At 41.1% G+C, this 21,785-nt stretch overlaps 1 protein-coding gene across 6 annotated transcripts in view; it reads right to left on the reverse strand.

Moving 5' to 3' along the window:
• The window catches only part of ENOX1 (ecto-NOX disulfide-thiol exchanger 1), a 555,783-nt gene that overhangs the window by 14,274 nt on the left and 519,724 nt on the right, over positions 1-21,785 (reverse strand). For all 6 annotated transcript variants that reach the window (XM_027591387.2, XM_027591386.2, XM_027591388.2 and 3 more), the window contains one exon: positions 7,413-7,515. In XM_027591387.2, the coding sequence (XP_027447188.1) occupies positions 7,413-7,515 (103 nt within the window). The remainder of the gene's footprint in view (positions 1-7,412; positions 7,516-21,785) is intronic.

Here is a 21,785-nt window from a genome sequence, read left to right on the forward strand (position 1 = left end):
ATGAGCAGCGCTGCAAACCCAGAAACTGCAGACTATTTTATGGTCCTCTGGGAGGGGCCTAAAAGCTTGGTCAAAAACACACCAGCAACTGAGGGTGGAGAACTTAGCTGTAACTGGGCTGGTGGGTCTCCAAAGGGATCGACTCAATCATTGGTCTTGGCTGTTTCCATGGAGAAGCAGAAGTCTCCATATTTAAGGATAGGTTTCCCAACCAGGAAAACACAAGGGTAAGTAGCTAATTTAAGAAAATAAAAAGAGGAATAGAGGAGGCTGTCCATACTCTTGAGCTTTAAAGCTGCATATTTCAGGGCCTTAAAAACTGCTTTAGAAAGACATACATATAGACAGACCAGCTCTGTGCAACCCGTGGCAAGCCCCTCATTAGGAAGGCCCATTTAAACAGGCATGTAAAAAAGCATTTTGAGCTTTCTCCATCAAAATCATTGAGTTTATTCCCCTTTTTAGTCCTAAGACCAAAGAAGCAGCAGCATTTAAATTAGCTAGATAGTGCTAGATTTTTACTGCTTCATTCACTCCTCTTTAAGCATTTCCTTAGCAGCAGTTAGGTGCTGGGGACATAGCACTGCACAAGACAGACAAGGTTCCTGCTCTGGGGGAATTTATATTCTAGGTAAGTTACAGAGGTAAACACAAAGATTAAAAATAAAGGAAATATTTTCAGGTAGTGGTAAACAGAGTGAAGAAAACGCAACAGGCTCAAGCTTGGTGGAGTGCTATTTTATACCGGAAAGTGGAGTGAAGGTAGATTTTCCTGTGTCAGATGGGAAGGAGCCAGCCACAGACAGCCTGGGGAAAGATTATTCCAGGTACAGTCAACGGAATGTGCAAAAGACTTGAGGTGGAAATGAGCTGGCCAGAACAAACTTGGCTGGAGAGGGGTACAGCATGCATTTTGGAGGTAGGTAGGGAGCCAGACCACTTAGGGCCCTGTATGACAGATTAAGGGGTGTGGATTAAATTCTAAATACAGCAGGGAGCCAACATTAGAGTTCTAAGTAGGGGCATGATATGATCTGAATTATGTTTTTTTTTTAATTTTTTATTGTTATGTTAATCACCATATATTACATCATTAATTTTTGATGTAGTGTTCCTGATCTGAATTATGTTTTAAAAATTTCATTCAAACTGCTGTTTGGTGAATAGATGAAAAGGAAACTGGGAGGCCATTCAGAAGTGTCTGCACAAAACCTGAACTGAAGTGGTAAGGAGTGATCTGGACCAAAGAGTAGTGGGCATTGAAGGTGGAGCTGGTGGAAGGCATGCGAGTGGTAAAAGGCTCGGGAGGAGGAGTCCTCGGTATTTGGCTTGAGCAACTGGGTGGTAGCATTTTCTCGGCTGGGAATACTAGGGGAGGAGCATGTTAGGGCAGAGAAAAGGGGGAATCCAGCATTCCGTTTTGGCTTTTTAAAATTTGAGATGTCCATTAGCATCTAAATGGAGATACCAAACGGCAGTTGGAGATGGTATAAATTTGGGAGTCGGTGGCCACCAAAAGGGACTCGACGCCAAAGTGTACTGTTCATTGAGATTATGCAGGTAGAGAAGAGTCCTCAAGACTGAACCCCGAAGAAGCCCAAAATTTAGAGGTTAGAATGAGGAAAACTCATCAAAGGGATCTGAGCGGGAGCGATCAGTAAAAAAGAATGGTGGCATGACAGCCGAGAGGCGGCATTTCTGCTCAGATGTGAGGGGCCCACTGTGTGAGGTGCACGTGACAAATGGAGGGCGTTGGCACACTGGCAACGTGACATTCTCTGGTCACGCTGACAGAGCGGCTTCAGTGTGAGGGTGCCAGCCATCCTGGAGTGGCCGGGGAGGGAGTGGAGGCTGTGAGTGTAGACAGGGCTGTGGAGAATTCTGCTTGGATGGGGAGCAGGGAGATGGGCTGTTGGCATCAAGACAAGTTTTCCTTTTCTTTTGTTTTCAAGGTATGCGATAGTAGAGCTTGTGTTCATATGCTGAGGGTCTGAGCATCTGCTTCCTTGTAACATCACTGCCTAAGGGGCAGTGCAGCTTTCCTGATGGTGCTCACAGATTACAGAGTAGTGAGGTGAAGAAGACCATCTAATCAGACCTCCTAACTTTATTCAGTATGAGGAATTAGATCCACAGTGGATCAGGGATTTGCCCGGTGAATCCAGTGCCTCCATCTGCCAGTACTCAGAATGGGCCTCCCTTGCTGAGGGCCGTTCAGAGATTATCAGGTACTGGGGTTTGTCACAGGCAAATCCGCCCCACTCCCATCTTTTTCTCTGATGGAGTCCTATTTTAAAAAGTTTACTGGTTACCTGTTGAGAACGAAATATCAGTTTATACATTCATTTTGGTCAGATGGAATCCTACCAGAATAGACTCCCCTTCCTCAGGCTGCTTGGGGTTTCACTCCAAGTCCTGGCTGAGATTGGCTTTCCCTACATCCACACTGGCTGATGGTCTCCTGGGCACTTCAGAAAACCCTGAGGCCTGGCAGCTTGCTGGGGGGAGAGGGCTTCCCAGGGAGTTCTAGGAACCTCAGCTCTGCAGAGGAACAGCTGTGTCTCTAGATGGTTCTGTCTTGCTGACAGCCAACAGAGGCCTGACCAGAAGCCAGCCTGAAATGTTCTTGCCTCTTGTTGCAGCCTACAAGGCTTCATGGACACTGAACCTGAGAGGCAGCCAGGAGCATGCCCTGTGAAATCTGGGTTTCTCACTAAAGCCACGAGCCTACAGTTTCCTGTGAATAGCTGCTGAACGCTAGAGTGTTTATGGGAACTGGGGAGAGGCAAGGCTGTGAGCGAGTGCTAGAAGGCAGACCCAACACTGTAACTGCTCTCGTGCTTCTCAGTGCGCTGGGATTCTAAAAAGCTTTAATTTTCCAAAAAGCAGTTTGTTCCACTTATCTGGTAAGTACCATACTTGATCTTGTACAGTTTTTTTTTTTAATTTAAAGAAAAAATTTAAAAATGTCTGTCAGTCTTATTTTAACTAACCCCCTGAGACTATATGTGGTCCCTTCAGTACTTTGTTCCTTGTGTCTGAAATGGCCTTGACAACTCCCTTATCTCTTTGGAGAAACTATTCTTCCTTTAGGACTCATTTGACCGTCCTTTCTTCTAACAAACCATCTGTAGTGTAAGTAGCCCTTTCTTGGGTTTCTGATTTTAGTACAAACCATATTTCGTCATTAACTGCTTTCTTTCTCACTAGTCTATGAACTTCTTGAGGGAAGAGATCACCTGATGACTACCGTCGGTGACCACAGGTTCGGGCATATGATAGGCAAGTAGTTCTCAGAACATGGTCCCATTAGTGCCTGTTTGACTATCACCTTGGATGTCAGTTTTAGAATAAACACAATCTGTGTGTGGGTGGTGGGGGGCAGAGAGTCTACCTTTTTAACAGGCTGCCCAGAGGATTCCTTTCCACAATGAAGGCTGGTAATTTTTATAGTAGGCTCTTGACAAATGTTTGTTGATTTATTGATATGGACATTTGTGTCTTGGAAACAAGATTTAGGTCAATGACTCATTCCTTATGGTCAGCTTTCAGAGAAGCACATATTTCCCAGATTACTTTGTTCAGGTGCAGCCTAAATATAGCCTCAACTCCTTTCACTGAAAACACCAAAACGTCACCATTTAACCTTCTTTAAAAGTGTATTTCTCTATAGTCCATTCATCTGCTTCCTAACACCTATGTATTAGGGGGAACGTTTCTGTTCAGATAGACTGGTTGTGCACAGATGCATGAACTGGTGGTAGTGATGGAGATGGGGCGGGGGGGGGGGGCGTTACGGGAAGCAGCGTCGTGGTTCCCTGTAATATGTATGTCCTGATCTGCAGAAGGGTCAGAGTCAGGGTGATCTGTAAAGAAGCTTGTCTTATCATTAAGAATTTGCAGAGGGTTTTCAGGGGTCTGGGGAAGTTCTGAAGCACAGATACTTTATAAAACAGTTGTTGAGAAGGTTTTGACTATATCTGGATGGGATTTGGAGTGATGACTAGCATTGACAGGGTGCCAATCAGGGCTGTTAGGATTGGAAATCTACTTTATTAGAATCATTTAAAAAGAAAGAGAAGGTGGAGTGATCAGACCCAGAGTTATACTGTTGGCATCTCTTCTGAGCTATTTGCCTATCAATAAAAATTCTTTTGATCCATTCTTCATAATAATAGCTAGTGGTTTCCAAAGCTTTGGTACTAAATCAAAAGTATTGTCTCATTCTATCCCATATAAGGTCAGTACATGCCAAATCCAATGTGCAGGCCAAATGTGAAGAGGACTAGGAGTTCGGGCTTAGATGCTAGGCAACATCAGGCTGACCTAATATGTAGCTACCGTGGAGTTGTGAGCTATAAAATAGTCCCCTGTATTGCCCTCCATAATCATGTAATTCTGTTAGGTCTAATTACATGTTAACCTGTCTTTACAAGGATTGATTATAAAATAATCCAGAAATCATAATAAAAAAGTCCTTCCCAAGGGCCCGTCTTTTTAGCTGAGTTGGAATATAGCACTTGGTCCCCGTTAATTGTCAAGCGGAAAATTTAGCAGAATGGTTGAACTCACAAGGGACTCAGAATCCAAATCTGCAAAACTCCAAATAATATCAATGAAATCCCACTGATCTTCTGTTATGTATCTACCTTATATCTTAAAGACTCCAGTTTTATAAAAAGGACATGAGAAAGAATATATACTTTTGCCCAGCTAGATTAGTGTCACAAATAATCACAAATAATTAGTATTACTTGTTGTTTAGGAAGTTCTAGCCTCAGTTTTATGTTCTCTATATATGGAATCTATTTGAATAGCTTATTTCTCACTCCCTGCTTCTCTTCCAGGAAATCAAGATTTATGCCACTGTGCATTTTTATATAACATTTGTGTATCCCAAGAGGGTGTTATCTGAATATATTTGCATATACTATAGGTACCCAGATGTGATAAAGATTTTGCTAATAAGTATTTCCAATTCAAGGGAGATTTTTGCTATGCTCCTGGCTTTCTTAGGCTGACTTGGAGCAGGCCCACTATACCCTATATCTATATAGGTTTAATTATTCCATGGGAAGATTCTGGGGAGACTGCAAAGAGTATTCCCGACCTCTCCAGATATATCAGAAGTCCAGGGGACTCCCAGAATCATTCTACCAAGTGTTCTTCAGAAAAGAGTATCCGCAGCACCAGAAACTCCTTTCTCTGTCTAGCCTGATCCAAAGCAGTTTGGAATCCATATTCTGTCATTCTGTCCCTGTCACAACATTTAACTAAATTCCAGAAGCTGCAGGAGAAGTCTTTTTGGTCTCAGCATTCAGGTTTCTACAAAATATGGATGGCCAAACTCACTTAGCAGAGAGGCACACTTACCGGCAGGATCCATTTTGCCAGTCTTAGAAACTCTTTTCTACCTTGTCATTCCTCTGGATGATTACTCTCTCTCTGACGACAGAAGTATAAGTACCTCAGTATTTGGGGGGAGGGCGTGGGTGGGGAGCACATCTGTTTTAAAATTTCCATTAAGGTAGATTAAGATAAAATATCAAGGTAGAGAGGTAATGGAGAAATGAAGGGGGAAAAAAACCTCCCAAGTTTATTTTAATCAAAAACTTGAGTCTTTAGCCTCCCTTCTCATATATTGATCAAAAGAAGTGTCAAATGCTAATATTGGTAAACCAGTTCAAAAGACCAAAAGTGAGGGGAAAAATCCTGGAAAACAGAGTTGGTTGTGCCTGCTTCTTATTGAAGATTCCGACTAAATTTTTTCTTTCTAATACACTTTTGAATTTTCTAATACTAAAGACCTCAGCAGAGATAACTTGTTATAAATTATCTACTCCGATTAACCTGTGTTGTGTAAAGCAGATCATTTCTTAAATTTTGAGGTGGCTGATTGAAAAAAATGTGTGTGTGATGAATAGTAATTATTTAGGAGACATTGTAAGTGAACTGTGTTCTCCAAGCAGAACATACAAGGAGAAGCAATCTTTATGAGAGGCATGAAATTTAAAAAATGGAGACTCACTCCCATTTTTTTAAGCTTCAAGTGGTCTGTATTGTTCATACCCCAAAATCATGGGGGAGATCACAACTTTGTCACACTGAGCAAAAGAGAAACAGTTGTCAGGGTTTGACACATTTTCCAATAGAAGAAAAATCCAGTTGCCAACTACATACAGGTTCATTTTGGGTTCCTGGAACTGATAACACATCAGCATGTCTTATGAAACTTTGTGCATGGCACGTTATTACAGCTGTATATCATCAGAGAGAAAAAAAATAATTGGTTTTCCTTGGAGTATCTCTAAGTTGATGTCATATTCAATAACCCTGTAGTTGAAAAATCTATATATGATGGATGAAGTTTGGACTATCTTGAATTTAATTCCTCCTCTGCCAGCTTCTACAGGCCCTGGTGTACCTGTCATTTTGAGGTGAGTGCATGCATTATTTAGAAAATGTAACCAGGTGTTACTTCTGCCAGAATACCAACTATAGAAGAACAATTTGTCTCACATGTACAACAGCCTCATTCTTCACTCTTAACTGTGCCAAGGAGGAGCCAATTTAAACTTGGAACCCCACACCAGGGTCAGTGCCAAGGCATAGCTTGAATGAATGCTGTGCATCACAGAGTGAGGAGGACAACTTCTCCTTCTCTAGAGAGGACTTTGGAGACAGCCCTTAAACATACCAGCTTTTAAAGTGGAGTCCCAGGCATGTCACCAACATAACCTCATCAAGAACTCTTCCTTGTGAGAATAAGTACTACTTCTGGATCTGCTCATGAGGACTCTCAAAAAGAGACCAGTTAGAGCTTTGACTCTGGTCCAGACCACCCCCCGCCAAGAAAAATGACAACCTAGATGTATTTTGTGGGGCAAATAAAGAACAGTAAATTTTTTCTTCCTTTCCCCTTCCTTTGTGGCCAGCTTGTTTTATTTATGTTGGTTAAATGGATCCAAACTTGGGCAGGGAAGCCTGGATTAGTCTAGCAGTGGTAGTCCAGATGTCCCTATATCATCAGCATTACAGGGATGACCTCAGGATGCAGCCTCTCTTGAGTCTGGGGATCTGGCTTGATTTGGAACTTTTGGACTGGACGCAACCTGGCCTTCAGTTGGAAGCTATGTGTCCAAATTTTGGAATTCAGATTTGTAACATGTGACATGCAAATTAATCCGTAGTCTTGTAATCAGTTTTATGTTGTACAGCCAACTAATATACATGGTTACAAAAGAGCAAAACCCCTTAGTTTGTCCCTAATTTGAAATGTAAGTATAATATAATCTTGACGAAGTTAATCTCACTTCTGACCAGAAGGCAAAGCTGTTTCAATTGTTAACAGGTTCGAGGTGAATTATTTTAATATTATTTAAGACAAAGGATGAGGAAAACAATTTCCTTACCAATTAGCAGAGCTTCTTTCTCTGATTTTAAGCCTTGGCTTCTTTTTTCAATATTGTTCTCTCGGTCTTGGTTGACCAAGGCGACTGTCAACACATTGATTTCCTGAGGTTAAAAAACAAAAACCATATAGGCATGCATGTAGATTTTGTGCATTTCAATAAAAGCCACCAGGTCTTTATTAAAAAGAGGTCATCACTTCCATTTGTAATTGAATATCAGCTTTTATAAGTAATTGGTCTATGTGCCCAACAACAGAAAAGTAATACTAAAACTTAGGTTCCTAGCTACTACTCCCAGCAAACCAGGTAACTGCAAGAGTGGCAAATTTGGCATAAATTATTTTAGGTTTTTGTCCATGTTTTGATTAAGCTCTGTTAGCAAAAACAATTTGATTGTAGCTACTTTAACATGTTTTTATTTCAAATATAAAAAACTTCCCCCAAAGCATGTACAAACTGATTTATATATCTATGCTAGTAACTTGTATGAGTGTGTGGGGAAATAGGGCCTATTTGGAAGGTGAGATAGGATTGTTATTAGAAGTGTTTATGGTGAATGAGTATATGTCCTTATACACAACTGCAAAAGGTAGATAAAGGGTGAGAAATTCCTTTCTTTGGAAACTAAAAATAAAGAATTGTACAACAAACCAATAACATGTGGAACACTGAAGTTGAACTATTTTTAGTTCTTTCTATGGTCTTTTTTATTTAGAAACAGAGAAAAACATTTAACTCATTCTCCCAGACTTGTATTAGGACTCAAAATGGAGAATGATTTAATAGAAAATCAAATGTAATGATCAGAGATGTTCATATATGGGTTAGAATCATTAGGGTAGTTGAGTTTTGGAGGAAGATTTCTCACTGAAAGATAGGTCTCAAAGAAGGATGAGCATATTGAGCAAAGAGTTAAGGATACTCCATTAGATGATGCCACAAATCTAGAGGTTAGTAGGGAGGGACAAAGGAGAACTTAGAAGGTCTGGGCAAAAGATTTGGCAGGTGTTACCAGGACTGGAACTGGTTATAGATATCGATCTCGTTAATACAAATCAATAAAATTGGCCAGATAAAAGAATATAGGAAATTGTTGGGAACATGTTGAGCATGTAAAAAGCACAAAGCCCCTCTGAAGTCATTCAAATAAAAGAAAAAAATAAAAACATCAGTGTACGCCAATCACAAAAGTTCTACAAGCTGAATTTTAAACTACGAGCTGCTCCTTTGTAGATCAGGGGTAATGACAAATTGCCAGGAAAGAAGGCTCTGCTAAGAAATTGCAATTGGCAATATTTGGTGAGCGTTTTGGAGGTTCCTCTAAAGGTCAGTCTTACCTGCTGAAGACAGAGTAAGGGGTGAAGATGGGTATAAGGTAAGGAATTAAGGGAATCACAGTGATGTGATAATAGACCAGAGGAAGATGCTGGTTGGCTAAGAGGGTACCACTGAGGCCTGAGGCTGATAGCAGTAGTGTGCCCATGAGGACAGGGGTCAGAAAGGGTTTAAGGAATGGTCCATAGCAATGCTGGAGCCGGCTGGACATAAAAGACCATTAGAGATGAAAGATGCTCTTACACTTCCAAAAAGGGATCTTGGGAACCAGCCCCAGGAGAAACACAATCCAGAATTTTAAAACCAAATAAACCCAATGATTTATGTAGATGAATTCAGAAGTTACAGGAAAGGTATAGGAATTCCCTCTGTGATGAAATACCAGATGGATGTATTTTAAGGGCTAGAAGAGGTCTAGGAGGAAAGAGATGGAAAGATATTACCTAGGATGATGATGGTATCATTTAAGAAATAACGAACCCAAAAAAGGGTGATCTGGGGTGGGGAAGAGCAAGATGGCAGAGGAGTAGGAGACCTAAATTTCGTCTGGTTCCAGGAATTCAGCTAGATAGGTAATGGTTCAAACCATTCTGAACACCTATGAACTCAACAGGAGATCAAAGAAAATAGCAGCAACCCTCTGAACAGAAAAGTGACCACTTTCTGGAAGGTAGGATGTGCAGAGAAGTGAATCCAAGGCGATATTCGGGAGGATAGACGGCGGGGGAGGGGGCCTTGGTCAGCCGCTACCAGCAAGTGATAGAGCAATGGGGCACAAAGTCAGAACTTTTAGAAGTCAACTCCACTAAGGGATGTTGCTCCAGTGGCTAAGCAGGGGGTGGAACCCTTGCTGGGACAGTGTGGTCTCAGGGTCACAGAAAGACCGGGGGTGCCTGAGTGCGGCAGAGCTCCCAGGTATAGGAGCGGGGAAGCCGGCTGCAGAGACAGAACCGAGGAGCAGGCTCTCAGCTCAGGGTGGCCATAAACTGTGATCCGCGGCACAGTCCGGCCACTGCTCTTCCAGCAGGGACCCAACAAGTGGCAGATCCAGGGAGACTCTCCCTCCCCCAGGAGGAGTGGCACGGGAGCACACGGCAGGGATCTGCTGGATTTGGAGACTCCACACGGGATCGTGTGCCAGAGATAGATCACAGGCCGGGTGAGTGTGGCTGGAGACCGGGGAGATGGGAGTGACTGACTGCTTTTCTCTGGGGGCGCACTGAGGAGTGGGGCCCCGAGTTCTCGGCTCCTCCGGGATGGAGACTGGGAGGCCGCCATTTTCACTCTCGTCCTCCAAAGCTATACGGAAAGCTTGCAGGGAACAAAAGCTCCTGAGAGCAAACCCGAGCAGATTACTTAGTCCAGACCTGGCAAGGGCGGGGCAGTTCTGCCTCCAGCAAAGACATTTGGGAACCATGGGAACAGGCCCCTCCCCCAGAAGATCAGCAAGAACAGCCCACCAAGACCAAGTTTACCAATCAATGAGAATGGCAGAACTCCAGCACTAGGGGAATACAGGACATAGAATTCATGGCTTTTCCCCCCATGATTCTTTAGTTTTTCAAAGTTAATTTTTTTAATTTTCTATTTTTATTGAATTGTTCTTTTTCCCTTTTTCAACCAACCTCTTATCAATTCCTTTTTCTAAAATCTTTAATTTTCATTTTTAGAGTGATATCCTATCCCTTCATTGTATTTAACCTTATACACACACACACACACACACACACACACAAGCTTTTCTCTCTTTAAAATTTTGGGATACAGTTTCTTCTGACCAAAATATACCCTAAATCTCTATTGTATGGCTTTGTTCTACTCTCCTGCCTGATCACATTTTTTTTTTCCCAACCAATTTATCAATTCCTTTTTAAAAATCTTTTTTACTTTTCATCTTTACAGTCATAGTCCATATCTTCATTGTACTTATCCTTATTTTTGTATATATATGTCTTTCTTTAAAAATTTGGGAGGCAGTTTCTTCGAACAGACCAAAATACACCCAAAATCTAGTGTGTGGCTCTGTTCTATTCACCAGCCTGATGATATTCTTTTTTACTTTTTTCCCTTTCTTCCCCCCCCCATTCATCCATTTTCCTCTGGACAAAATGACAAGATGGAAAAACTCACCTCAAGAAAAAGAACAAGAGGCAGTACAGACGCCAGGGACCTAATCAATACGGACATTAGAACGGTGTTGGAACTAGAGTTCAGAATGATGATTTTAAAGATACTCCCTGGGCTTGAAAAAAGCATAGAAGATACTAGAAAATCCCTTTCTGGAAAAAAAAAAGAACTAAAATCTAACCAAGTCAAAATCAAAAAGGCTATTAATGAGGTGCAATCAAAAGTGGAGGCTCTAACTGCTAGGATAAATAAGGCAAAAGAGAGAATTAGTGATATAGAAGACCAAATGATGGAGAATAAAGGAGCTGAGAAAAAGAGAAACTACTGGATCACGAGGGCAGAATTCGAAAGAAGTGATACCATAAAGTGAAATATTAGAATAATTGGGATCCCAGAAGAAGAAGAAAGAGAGAAGGAGGGGCAGAAGGTATATTGGAGCAAATTATAGTGGAGAACTTTTTTAATTTGGGGAAGGAAACAGGCATCAAAATCAGGAGGCACAGAGAACCCCCCTCAAAATCAATAAAAATAGGTCAACACCCTGACATCTAATAGTAAAACTTACAAGTCTCAGAGACAAAGAGAAAATCCTGAAAGAAGCTCGGGGAAAAGAGGTCTGTAACCTATAATGGTAGAAACATTAAATTGGCAACAGACCTATCCACAGAGACCTGGCAGGCCAGCAAGGACTGGCATGATATATTCAGAGCACTAAATGAGAAAAATATGCAGCCAAGAATACTATATCCAGCTAGGCTATCACTGAAAATAGGAGAGAGAAAAAGCTTCTAGGACAGACAAAAACGAAAAGAATTTGCAAACACCAAACCAGCCCTACAAGAAATATTGAAAGGGTTCCTCTAAGCAAAGAGAGAACTTAAAAGTAACATAGACCAGAAAGGAACAGAGACAATATACAGTAACAGTCACTTTACGGGCAATACAATGGCTCTAAATTCATATCTTTCAATAGTTACCCTGAATGTAAATGGTCTAAATTCCCCAATCAAAAGACACAGGGTATCAGATTGGAAAGAAAAACAAGACCAACTGATATGCTGTCTCCAAGAGACTCATTATAGACCCAAAGACACCTCCAGATTGAAAGTGAGGGGGTGGAAAATTATTTACCATGCTAATGGCCATCAAAAGAAAGCTGGGGTGGCAATCCTTATATCAGACAAATTAGATTTTAAGCCAAAGGCTATATATAATAAGAGGTGACGAAGGACACTATATCCTACTTAAACAGTCTATCCAACAAGATCTAACAATTACAAATATCCATGCCCTTAACATGGGAGCAACCAATTATATAAGCCAATTAATAACAACATCAAAGAAACACATTGACAATAATACAGTAATAGTAGGGGACTTTAACACCCCCCTCACTGAAATGGACAGATCATCTAAGCAAAACATCAACAAGGAAATAAAGGCTTTAAATGACACACTGGACCAGATGGACTTCACAGATATATTCAGAACATTCCATCCCAAAGCAACAGAATACACATTCTTCTCTAGTGCCCATGGAACATTCTCCAGAGTTGATCACATCCTAGGTCACAAATCAGGTCTCAACCAGTACCAAAAGATCAGGATCATTCCCTGCATATTTTCAGACCACAGTGCTTTGAAACTAGAACTCAATCACAAGAGGAAAGTCGGAAAGAACTCAAATACTTGGAGGCTAAAAAGCATCCTACTGAAGAATGAATGGGTCAACCAGGACATTAAAGAAGAACTGAAAAAATGCATGGAAACAAATGAAAATGAAAACACATCTGTTCAAAATCTTTAGGGTGCAGTGAAGGCGGTCCTAAAAGGAAAGTATATAGCAATACAAGCCTTTCTCAAGAAACAAGAAAGGTCTCAAATACACAACCTAACCCTACATCTAAAGGAGCTGGAGAAAGAACAGCAAATAAAGCCCAAATCCAGCAGGAGAAGAGAAATAATAAATATCAGAGCAGAAATCAATGAAATAGAAACCAAAAAAACAGTAGAACAGATCAATGAAACTAGGAGCTGGTTCTTTAAGAGAATTAATAAGATTGATAAACCTCTGGCCAGACTTATCAAAAGAAAAGAGAAAGGACCCAAATAAATAAAATCATGAACGAAAGAGGAGAGATCACAACCAACACCAAAGAAATACAATTATAAGAACATATTATGAGTAACTATATGCCAGCAAATTAGATAATCTGGAAGAAATGGATGCATTCCTAGAGAAGTATAAACTACCAAAACTGAACCAGGAAGAAATAGAAATCCTGAACAGACCCATAACCAGTAAGGAAATTGAAGCAGTAATCAAAAATCTCCCAACAAACAAGAGCCCAGGGCCAGATGGCTTCCCAGGGGAATTCTACCAAACATTTAAAGAAGAATTAATACCTATTCTTCTGAAACTGTTCCAAAAAATAGAAATGGAAGGAAAACTTCCAAACTTATTTTATGAGGCCAGCATTACCTTGATCCCAAAACCAGACAAAGACCCCATCAAAAAGAATTACAGACCAATGTCCCTGATGAACATGGATGCAAAAATTCTCACCAAAATACTAGCCAACAGGATCCAACAGTACATTAAAAGGATTATTCACCATGACCAAGTGGGATTTATTCCCGGGCTGCAAGGTTGGTTCAACATCCGCAAACCAATCAATGTGATATAATACATTAATAAAAGAAAGAACAAGAACAATATGATCCTCTCAATAGATGCAGCAAAAGCATTTGACAAAGAACAGCATCCTTTCTTGATTAAAACTCTTCACAGTGTAGGGATAGAGGGTACATACCTCAATATCATAAAAGCCATCTATGAAAAACCTAGAGCGAATATCATTCTCAATGGGGAAAAATGGAGAGCTTTCCCCCTAAGGTCAGGGATATGGCAGGGATGCCCACTATCACCACTGCTATTCAACATAGTACTAGAAGTCCTAGCCACAGCAATCAGACAACAAAAAGAAATCAAAGGCATCCGAATCGGCAAAGAAGAAGTCAAACTCTCACTCTTTGCAGATGGTATGATACTCTGTGTGGAAAACCCAAAAGACTCCACCCCAAAATTGCTAGAACTCATAACAGGAATTCAGTAAAGTGGCAGGATATAAAATCAATGCACAGATATCAGTTGCATTTCTATACACAAACAACAAGACAAAAGAAGGAGTCAATCCCATTTACAATTGCACCCCAAATCATAAAATACCTAGGAATAAATCTAACCAAAGAGGCAAAGGATCTGTACTCAGGAAATTGTAGAATACTCATGAAAGAAATTGAGGAAGACACAAAGAAATGGAAAAACGTTCCATGCTCATGGATTGGAAGAAGAAATATTGTGAAATGTCTATGCTACCTAGAGCAGTCTACACATTTAATGCAATCCCTATCAAAATACCATCAACTTTTTTAAAGAAATGGAACAAATAATCCTAAAATTTGTATGCAACCAGAAAAAAACCCCGAATAGCCAGAGGAATCTTGAAAAAGAAAAGCAAAGCTGGTGGCATCACGGTTCTGGACTTGAAGCTCTATTACAAAGCTGTCATCATCAAGACAGTATGGTACTGGCACAAAAACAGACACATGGATCAATGGAACAGAGTAGAGAGCCCAGAAATGGACCCTCAACTCTATGGTCAACTCACCTTCGACAAAGCAGGAAAGACTGTCCAATGGAAAAAAGACAGTCTCTTCAACAAATGGTGTTGGGAACATTGGACAGCCACATGTAGAAAAATGAACCTAGACCATTTTCTTACACCACACACAAAAATAAACTCAAAATTGATGAAAGACCTAAATGTGAGACAGGAATCCTTCAAAATCTCTGAGGAGCACAGGCAGCAGCCTCTTCGACCTCAGCCACAGGAACTTCTTCCTAGAAACATTGCCAAAGGCAAGAAAAGCAAGGGCAAAAATGAACTATTGGGACTTCATCAAGATTAAAAGCTTTTGCAGAACAAAGGAAACAGTCAACAAAACCAAAAGACAACAGAAAGAATGGGAAGAAGATATTTGCAAATGACATATCAGATAAAGGGCTAGTATCCAAAATCTAACTGAAAGTATATGGGACCACTAAGCCAGCCCTGGAAGAAATATTAAGGGGGGGTTCTATAAAGGGAGAAAGACCCCGAGTGATATAGAACAGAAATTTACAGAGACAATCTATAGAAACAAGGTCTTCACAGGCAACATGATGACAATAAATTCATATCTTTCAATAATCACTCTCAAAATGAATGGCCTAAATATTCCCATAAAACGGCACAGGGTGCAGATTGGATAAAAAGACAGGACCCATCCATATGCTGTCTACAAGAGACTCATTTTGAACCTAAAGATACATCCAGACTGAAAGTGAAGGGATGGAGATCCATCTTCCATGCCAACAAACCTCAAAAGAAAGCTGGGGTAGCAATTCTTACATCAGAAAATTAGATTTTAAGCTAAAGACTGTAGTTAGACACACAGAAGGACACTATATCAATTCTTAAAGGGTCTATCCAACAAGAAGATGTAACAATTGTAAATACCTATGCCCCCAGCATGGGAGAAGACATCTACATAAGCCAACTGTTAACCAAATGGAGTCATACTGATAACAATACATTAATTGTAGGAGACCTCAATACTCCACTCTCAGCAATAGACAGATCATCTAAGCAGAAAATCAACAAAGAAACAAGACCTTTGAATGACACACTGGGCCAGATGGACCTCATAGATATATACAGAACATTCCATCCTAAAACAACAGAATACTCATTCTTCTCAAGTGCACATGAAACTTTCTCCAGAATAGACCACATACTGGGTCACAAATCAGGTCTTGACCGATACTAAAAGATTGAGATTATTCCCTGCATATTCTCAGACCATTACTGGAACTCAATCACAAGAATAAATTTGGAAGAAATTCAAACACTTGGAAGCTAAAGACCACTCTGCTCGGTAATGTTTGGGTCAACCAAGAAATCAAAGAACTTAATTCATGGAACCAATGAGAATGAAAACACATCAGTCCAAAACCTATGGGATACTGCAAAGGGGGTCCTAAGGGGAAATACATAGCCATCCAAGCCTCACTCAAAAAAAAAAAGAAAAAAGAAAAATCCCGAATTCACCAACTAACTTTACACCTTAAAGAACTAGAGAAAAAGCAACAAAATGATGCCTAAGCCATGCATTAGAAGAGAAATAATTAAGATTAGAGCAGAGATCAATGAATTAGAAACCAGAAATATAGTAGATCAGATCAACGAAACTAGAAGCTGGTTCTTTGAAAGAATTAATAAGATCGATAAACCACTGGCCAGACTTATCCAAAAGAAAAGAGAAAGGACCCAAATTAATAAAATTGTGAATGAAAGGGGGGACATCATGACTAACACCAAGGAAATAGAAACAATTATTAGAAATTATTATCCACAACTATATGCCAATAAATTAAGCAACCTGGAAGAAATGAATGCCTTCCAGGAAACCTATAAACTGCCATGATTGAACCAGGAAGAAATTGACAATCTGAACAGACCAATAACCAGTAATGAGATTGAAGCTGTGATCAAAAACCTCCCAAGAGTCCAGGGCCTGATGGATTCCCTGGGGAATTCTACCAAACATTCAAAGAAGAAATAATATCTATTCTCCTGAAGCTGTTTAAAAAAATAGAAACAGAAGGAAAGCTTCCAGACTCATTCTATGAGGCCAGCATTACCTTAATCACCAAACCAGGCAAATACCCCATCAAAAAGGAGAATTTCAGACTGATATTCCTGGTGAATATGGATTCCAAAATTCTCAAAAAAAAAATCCTAACATTAAAAGGATCATCCACCAAGACCAAGTGGGATTTATCCCCAGAAGGCAAGGGTGGTTCAACATTCGCAAATCAGTCAATGTGATAAAACACATTAATAAGAGGAGAGAAAAGAACCATATGGTCTTCTCAATTTATGCAGAAAAAGCATTTGACAAAATATAGCATCCTTTCCTGATTAAAACTCTTCAGAGTATAGGACAGAGGGAACATTCCTCAAATTCATAAAATCCATCTATGAAAAACCCACAGCAAATATCATCCTCAATGGGGAAAAGATGAGAGCCTGTCCCTTAAGATCAGGAACGCATCAAGGATGCCCACTCTTGCCACTAATGTTCAACATAGTACTAGAAGTCCTGGCAAGAGCAATCAGACAACAAAAAGAAATAATGTGTATTCAAATTTGCAAAGAAGTCAAACTCTCTCTTCACAGATGACATGCTACTTTATGTGGAAAACGCAAAGACTCCACCCCCAAATTACTAGAACTCATACAGCAATTCAGTAATGTGGCAGGATACAAAATCAATGCACAGAAATCAGTTGCTTTCTTATACACTAACAATGCATCTCTAGAAAAAAATTAGAGAAATGATTCCATTTACAATAGCACTAAAAACCATAAGATCCCTCAGAATAAACCTAACCAAAGAGTTACTAAAGGATCTATACTCTAGGAACTACAGAACACTCATGAAAGAAACCAAAGACACAAAAAGTTGGAAAAACATTCCATGCTCATGGATCAGAAGAATAAACATTGTTAAAATGTCTGTGCTACCCAGAGCAATCTATACCTTCAATGCCATCCCAATCAAAGTTCCAATGACATTTTTCAAAGTGCTGGAACAAACAATGCTAAAAATTTGTATGGAATCAGAAAAGACCCTGAATTGCCAAGGAAATGTTGAAAAAGAAAAACTAAGCTGGGGGCATCACGTTGCCTGATTTCAAGTCTATATTACAAAGCAGTGATCACCAAGACAGCATGGTACTGGCACAAAAATAGACATATAGACCAATGGAACAGAATAGCGAGCCCAGATATGGACCCTCAACTCTATGGTCAAATAATCTTCGACAAAGCAGGAAAAAACATGCAATGGAAAAAAGACAGTCTTTTCAATAAATGGTGCTGCGAAAACTAGACAGCTATATACAGAAGAATGAAACTTGGCCGTTCTCTAACACCATACACAAAGATAAGCTCAAAATGGGTGAAAGACCTCAATGTGAGACAGGAATCCATCAAAATCCTAGAGGAGAACATAGGCAGTAACCTCTTCGACATCGGCCACAGCAGCTTCTTTCAAGATACATCTCCAAAGGCTAGTGAAACAAAACCAAAAATGAACTTTTGGGACTTCATCAAGATAAAAAGCTTCTGCACAGCAAAGGAAACAGTCAACAAAACAAAGAGGCAACCAACAGAATGGGAGAAGATATTTGCAAACGACACTACAGATAAAGGGCTGGTATCCAAGATCTATAAAGAACTTCTCAAACCCAACACCCAAAAAACAAATAATCAAGTCAAAAAATGGGCAGAAGACATGAACAGACACTTCTCAAAAGAAGACATACAAATGGCTAACAGACACATGAAAAAAATGTTCATCATCATTAGCCATCAGGGAAATTCAAATCAAAACCACATTCAGATACCACCTTACACCAGTTAGAATAGAAAAAATTGACAAGGCAAGAAACAACAAATGTTGGAGAGGTTGTGGAGAAAGGGGAACCCTCTTACACTGTTGGTGGGAATGCAAGTTGGGACAGCCACTTTGGAAAACAGTGTGGAGGTTCCTCAAAAAATTAAAAATAGAGCTACCCTATGACCCAACAATTGCACTACTGGGTATTTACCACAAAGACACAGATGTAGTGAAAAGAAGGGCCATATGCACCCCAGCGTTCATAGCAGCAAAGTCTGCAATAGCCAAACTGTGGAAAAAGCTGAGATGCCCTTCAACAGATGAATGGATAAAGAAGATGTGGTCCATATATACAATGGAATATTACTCAGCCATCAGAAAGGATGAATACCCACCTTTTGCATCAACATGGATGGAACTGGAGGAGATCATGCTAAGTGAAATAAGTCAAGCAGAGAAAGTCAATTATCATATGGTTTCACTTATTTGTGGAACATAAGGAATAGCATGGAGGACATTAGGAGAAGGAAGGGAAAAATGAAGGGGGGGGTATCGGAGGGGGAGACGAACCATGAGAGACTCTGGACTCTGAGAAACAAACAGGGTTTTAGAAGGGAGGGGGGAAGGGGGCTGGGTTAGTCTGGTGATGGGTATTAAGGAGGGCACGTATTGCATTGAGCACTGGGTGTTATACACAAACAGTGAATCATGGAACACTACATCAAAAACTAATGAGTGTATGGTGATATAACATAATAAATAAAATAAAAAACTTTTCAAACTCAACACCCAAAGAACAACTAATCCAATCAAGAAATGGGCAGAAGACATTAACAGACATTTCTGCAAAGAAGACATCCAGATGGCCCACAGACACATGAAAAAGTGCTCAACATCACTCGGCATCAGGGAAATCCAAATCAAAACCTCAATGAGATACCACTTCACACCAGTCAGAATGGCTAAAATTAACAAGTCAGGAAACAATAGATGTTAGTCAGGATGCAGATAAAGGGGAACCCTCCTACACTGTTGGTGGGAATGCAAGCTGGTGCAACTACTCTGGAAAACAGTATGGAGGTTCCTCAAAAGGTTGAAAATAGAGCTACCCTACAACCCAGCAATTGCACTACTGGGTATTTACCCCAAAGATACAAATGTAGGGATCCGAAGGGGCACATGCACCCCAGTGTTTATAGCAGCAATGTCCACAATAGCCAAACTATGGAAAGAGCCTAGGTATCCATCAACAGATGAATGGATAAAGAAGATGTGGTATACACGTATACATACACACACACACACACACACACACACTGTAATATTATGTAGCCATAAAAAAAATGAAATCTTGCCATTTGCAATGATGTGGATGGAACTGGGGGTATTATGGTAAGCGAAATAAGTCAGTCAGAGAAAGATAAGTATCATATGATCTCACTAACATGAGGATTTTGAGAAACAAGACAGAGGATCATAGTGGAAGGGAGGGAAAAATGAAACAAAACCAGAGAGGGAGACAAACCATAAGAGACTCTTAATCTCAGGAAACAAACTGAGGGTTGCTGGAGTGGTGGGGGGGTGGGAAGGATGGGGGGCTGGGTGATGGACATTGGGGAGGGTATGTGCTATGGTGATCCCTGTGAATTGTGTAAGACTGATGAGTCACAGACCTGTACCCCTGAAAAAAATAATACATTATATGTTAATAAAAAAAAAAAGTGATCTGTTCACAGCCTGGATGCTAACTGGAGCCAAGTGAAATTACTGAGAAGAGTTTAGCAGACAACAGGCCCACATTAACTGACAAAACTGAGTGGTGTCCTGGAGCTGTCACACAGTTGAGGATCCATGTTTAGTACAGGAGATGGACCACAGAGGGCAGGTGGGACATAAGGAACCAGCAAGAAATGGCAAGGACAGAGCAGACGGAGACCATTCAAAGGTGTTATTGGGCACTTGTCTCATATTCAGAGCTGGAGGGGGACGTTGAGCAGGTCCCAGCAAATTCTACAAGGAGCCAGATAGAGCCTACCACTGACTGTTACTCTGATGATGATTTAGGCTTGGGTAAATGAGAATGGAAAGAGATGAGTCCTAGGAAATATCTTTGAGACTGAATATTGTCGCATGTGGTGTTCTCCTACATGGTCACTGTCAGTGACTCTGGAGTGGACACACCTCTCTGCAAGGCTTCAACGACAGTCCACGAGGCCTGGGCCTGACAGAGACCGGAGCTTTGGCCATGCTTCCGTCTTTGGATACCACTGTGGGTTCTGCCCAGGGTAGATATGCTGCCGCTGTTCTGACTCCTTCCCTAGGGAGAACTGGGAAGTGGTACAGGACCTACTGAAGCTGATCAGGCAGGCTCCAGGTAGTGCTTGCAGCTGTAATAAGCTGGGTTCAAGAATCTGCAAAAGGGGAGCTGTCATTTCTGTGCCAGTGCAAGGGGTATCCAGGCAAACTGAGAGACCTGGGTCCACAACATCATCAGTAGAGTGGACCAGCCTGTGACCACTCCAGAGCATTACTACTGACCAGGTGCCCTGGAGCCTAAGCCTGTCACTGGCATGGTATGAAAGCTCAGACTTGGAGGTTCTGGTCCAAGATGGCAACAAAGAAAGACTCTGAATGCCCCTCCTCCAGGGAACACACCAAGTTAAACCTATTTATAGAACAGTTCCTCCTGAAGAAGAACTAGGCGCTGACTGAACAGCTGCCGCATAACAAAAGAGATCAGTAAGAGATAGGCAAGGAAGGGGGCCCTAATACCCCATGCTGGGAATGGCAGTGGGGAGGGAAAGTACTGAAGCACCCGGAACAGATTCTTCACAAACTCGGCATAGAAAAAAACGATGGTTTAAAAGAGTGACTAGCATATAAAAGAGCCAGCCCTTGAACTCCACCGAGTGGTCAAAAAGCTGTGGGAACACTCTCTGGGTCAAAGAGACTGGAGAACAACACAGTTTATGCTCTCCCTCCACCTTAAAAGCACAGACCAGATCCGGGTCCGGTCCCCATAGCTGGCTTGGCCACCTTAGCAAGCTCCAGGTCCCCTAGGCAAACACCAGCCTCAGATGCTGGGGCACAGAAAAAAAAAAAGCCGTGGTTTAAAAGAACATCTAGCCTATTAAAAAACCAGGTCTAGAACTCTGCCAAACGGTAGGGGTACTGCTGGAGTGCTCTGCAGGTGGGAGGGGCTGATAAACACAGTCTACACTCACTGCCCTTCCCACACACCTTGACAGCACAGAATGTTGCACAGTCCCGGTGGCCTACTGGCCTGCTGCCTTGGTGAGCCCTGGACCCCTAACCCACACCAGTACCAGCCAGCCCACCAAGATGGCCACAGGGCAGTGCACACTGGGACACCGTTGGTTAGCACTCACTACAGCTCTAGCC

Source organism: Zalophus californianus, chromosome 3 (assembly GCF_009762305.2).
Source record: "Zalophus californianus isolate mZalCal1 chromosome 3, mZalCal1.pri.v2, whole genome shotgun sequence".
Lineage (NCBI taxonomy): Eukaryota > Metazoa > Chordata > Mammalia > Carnivora > Otariidae > Zalophus > Zalophus californianus.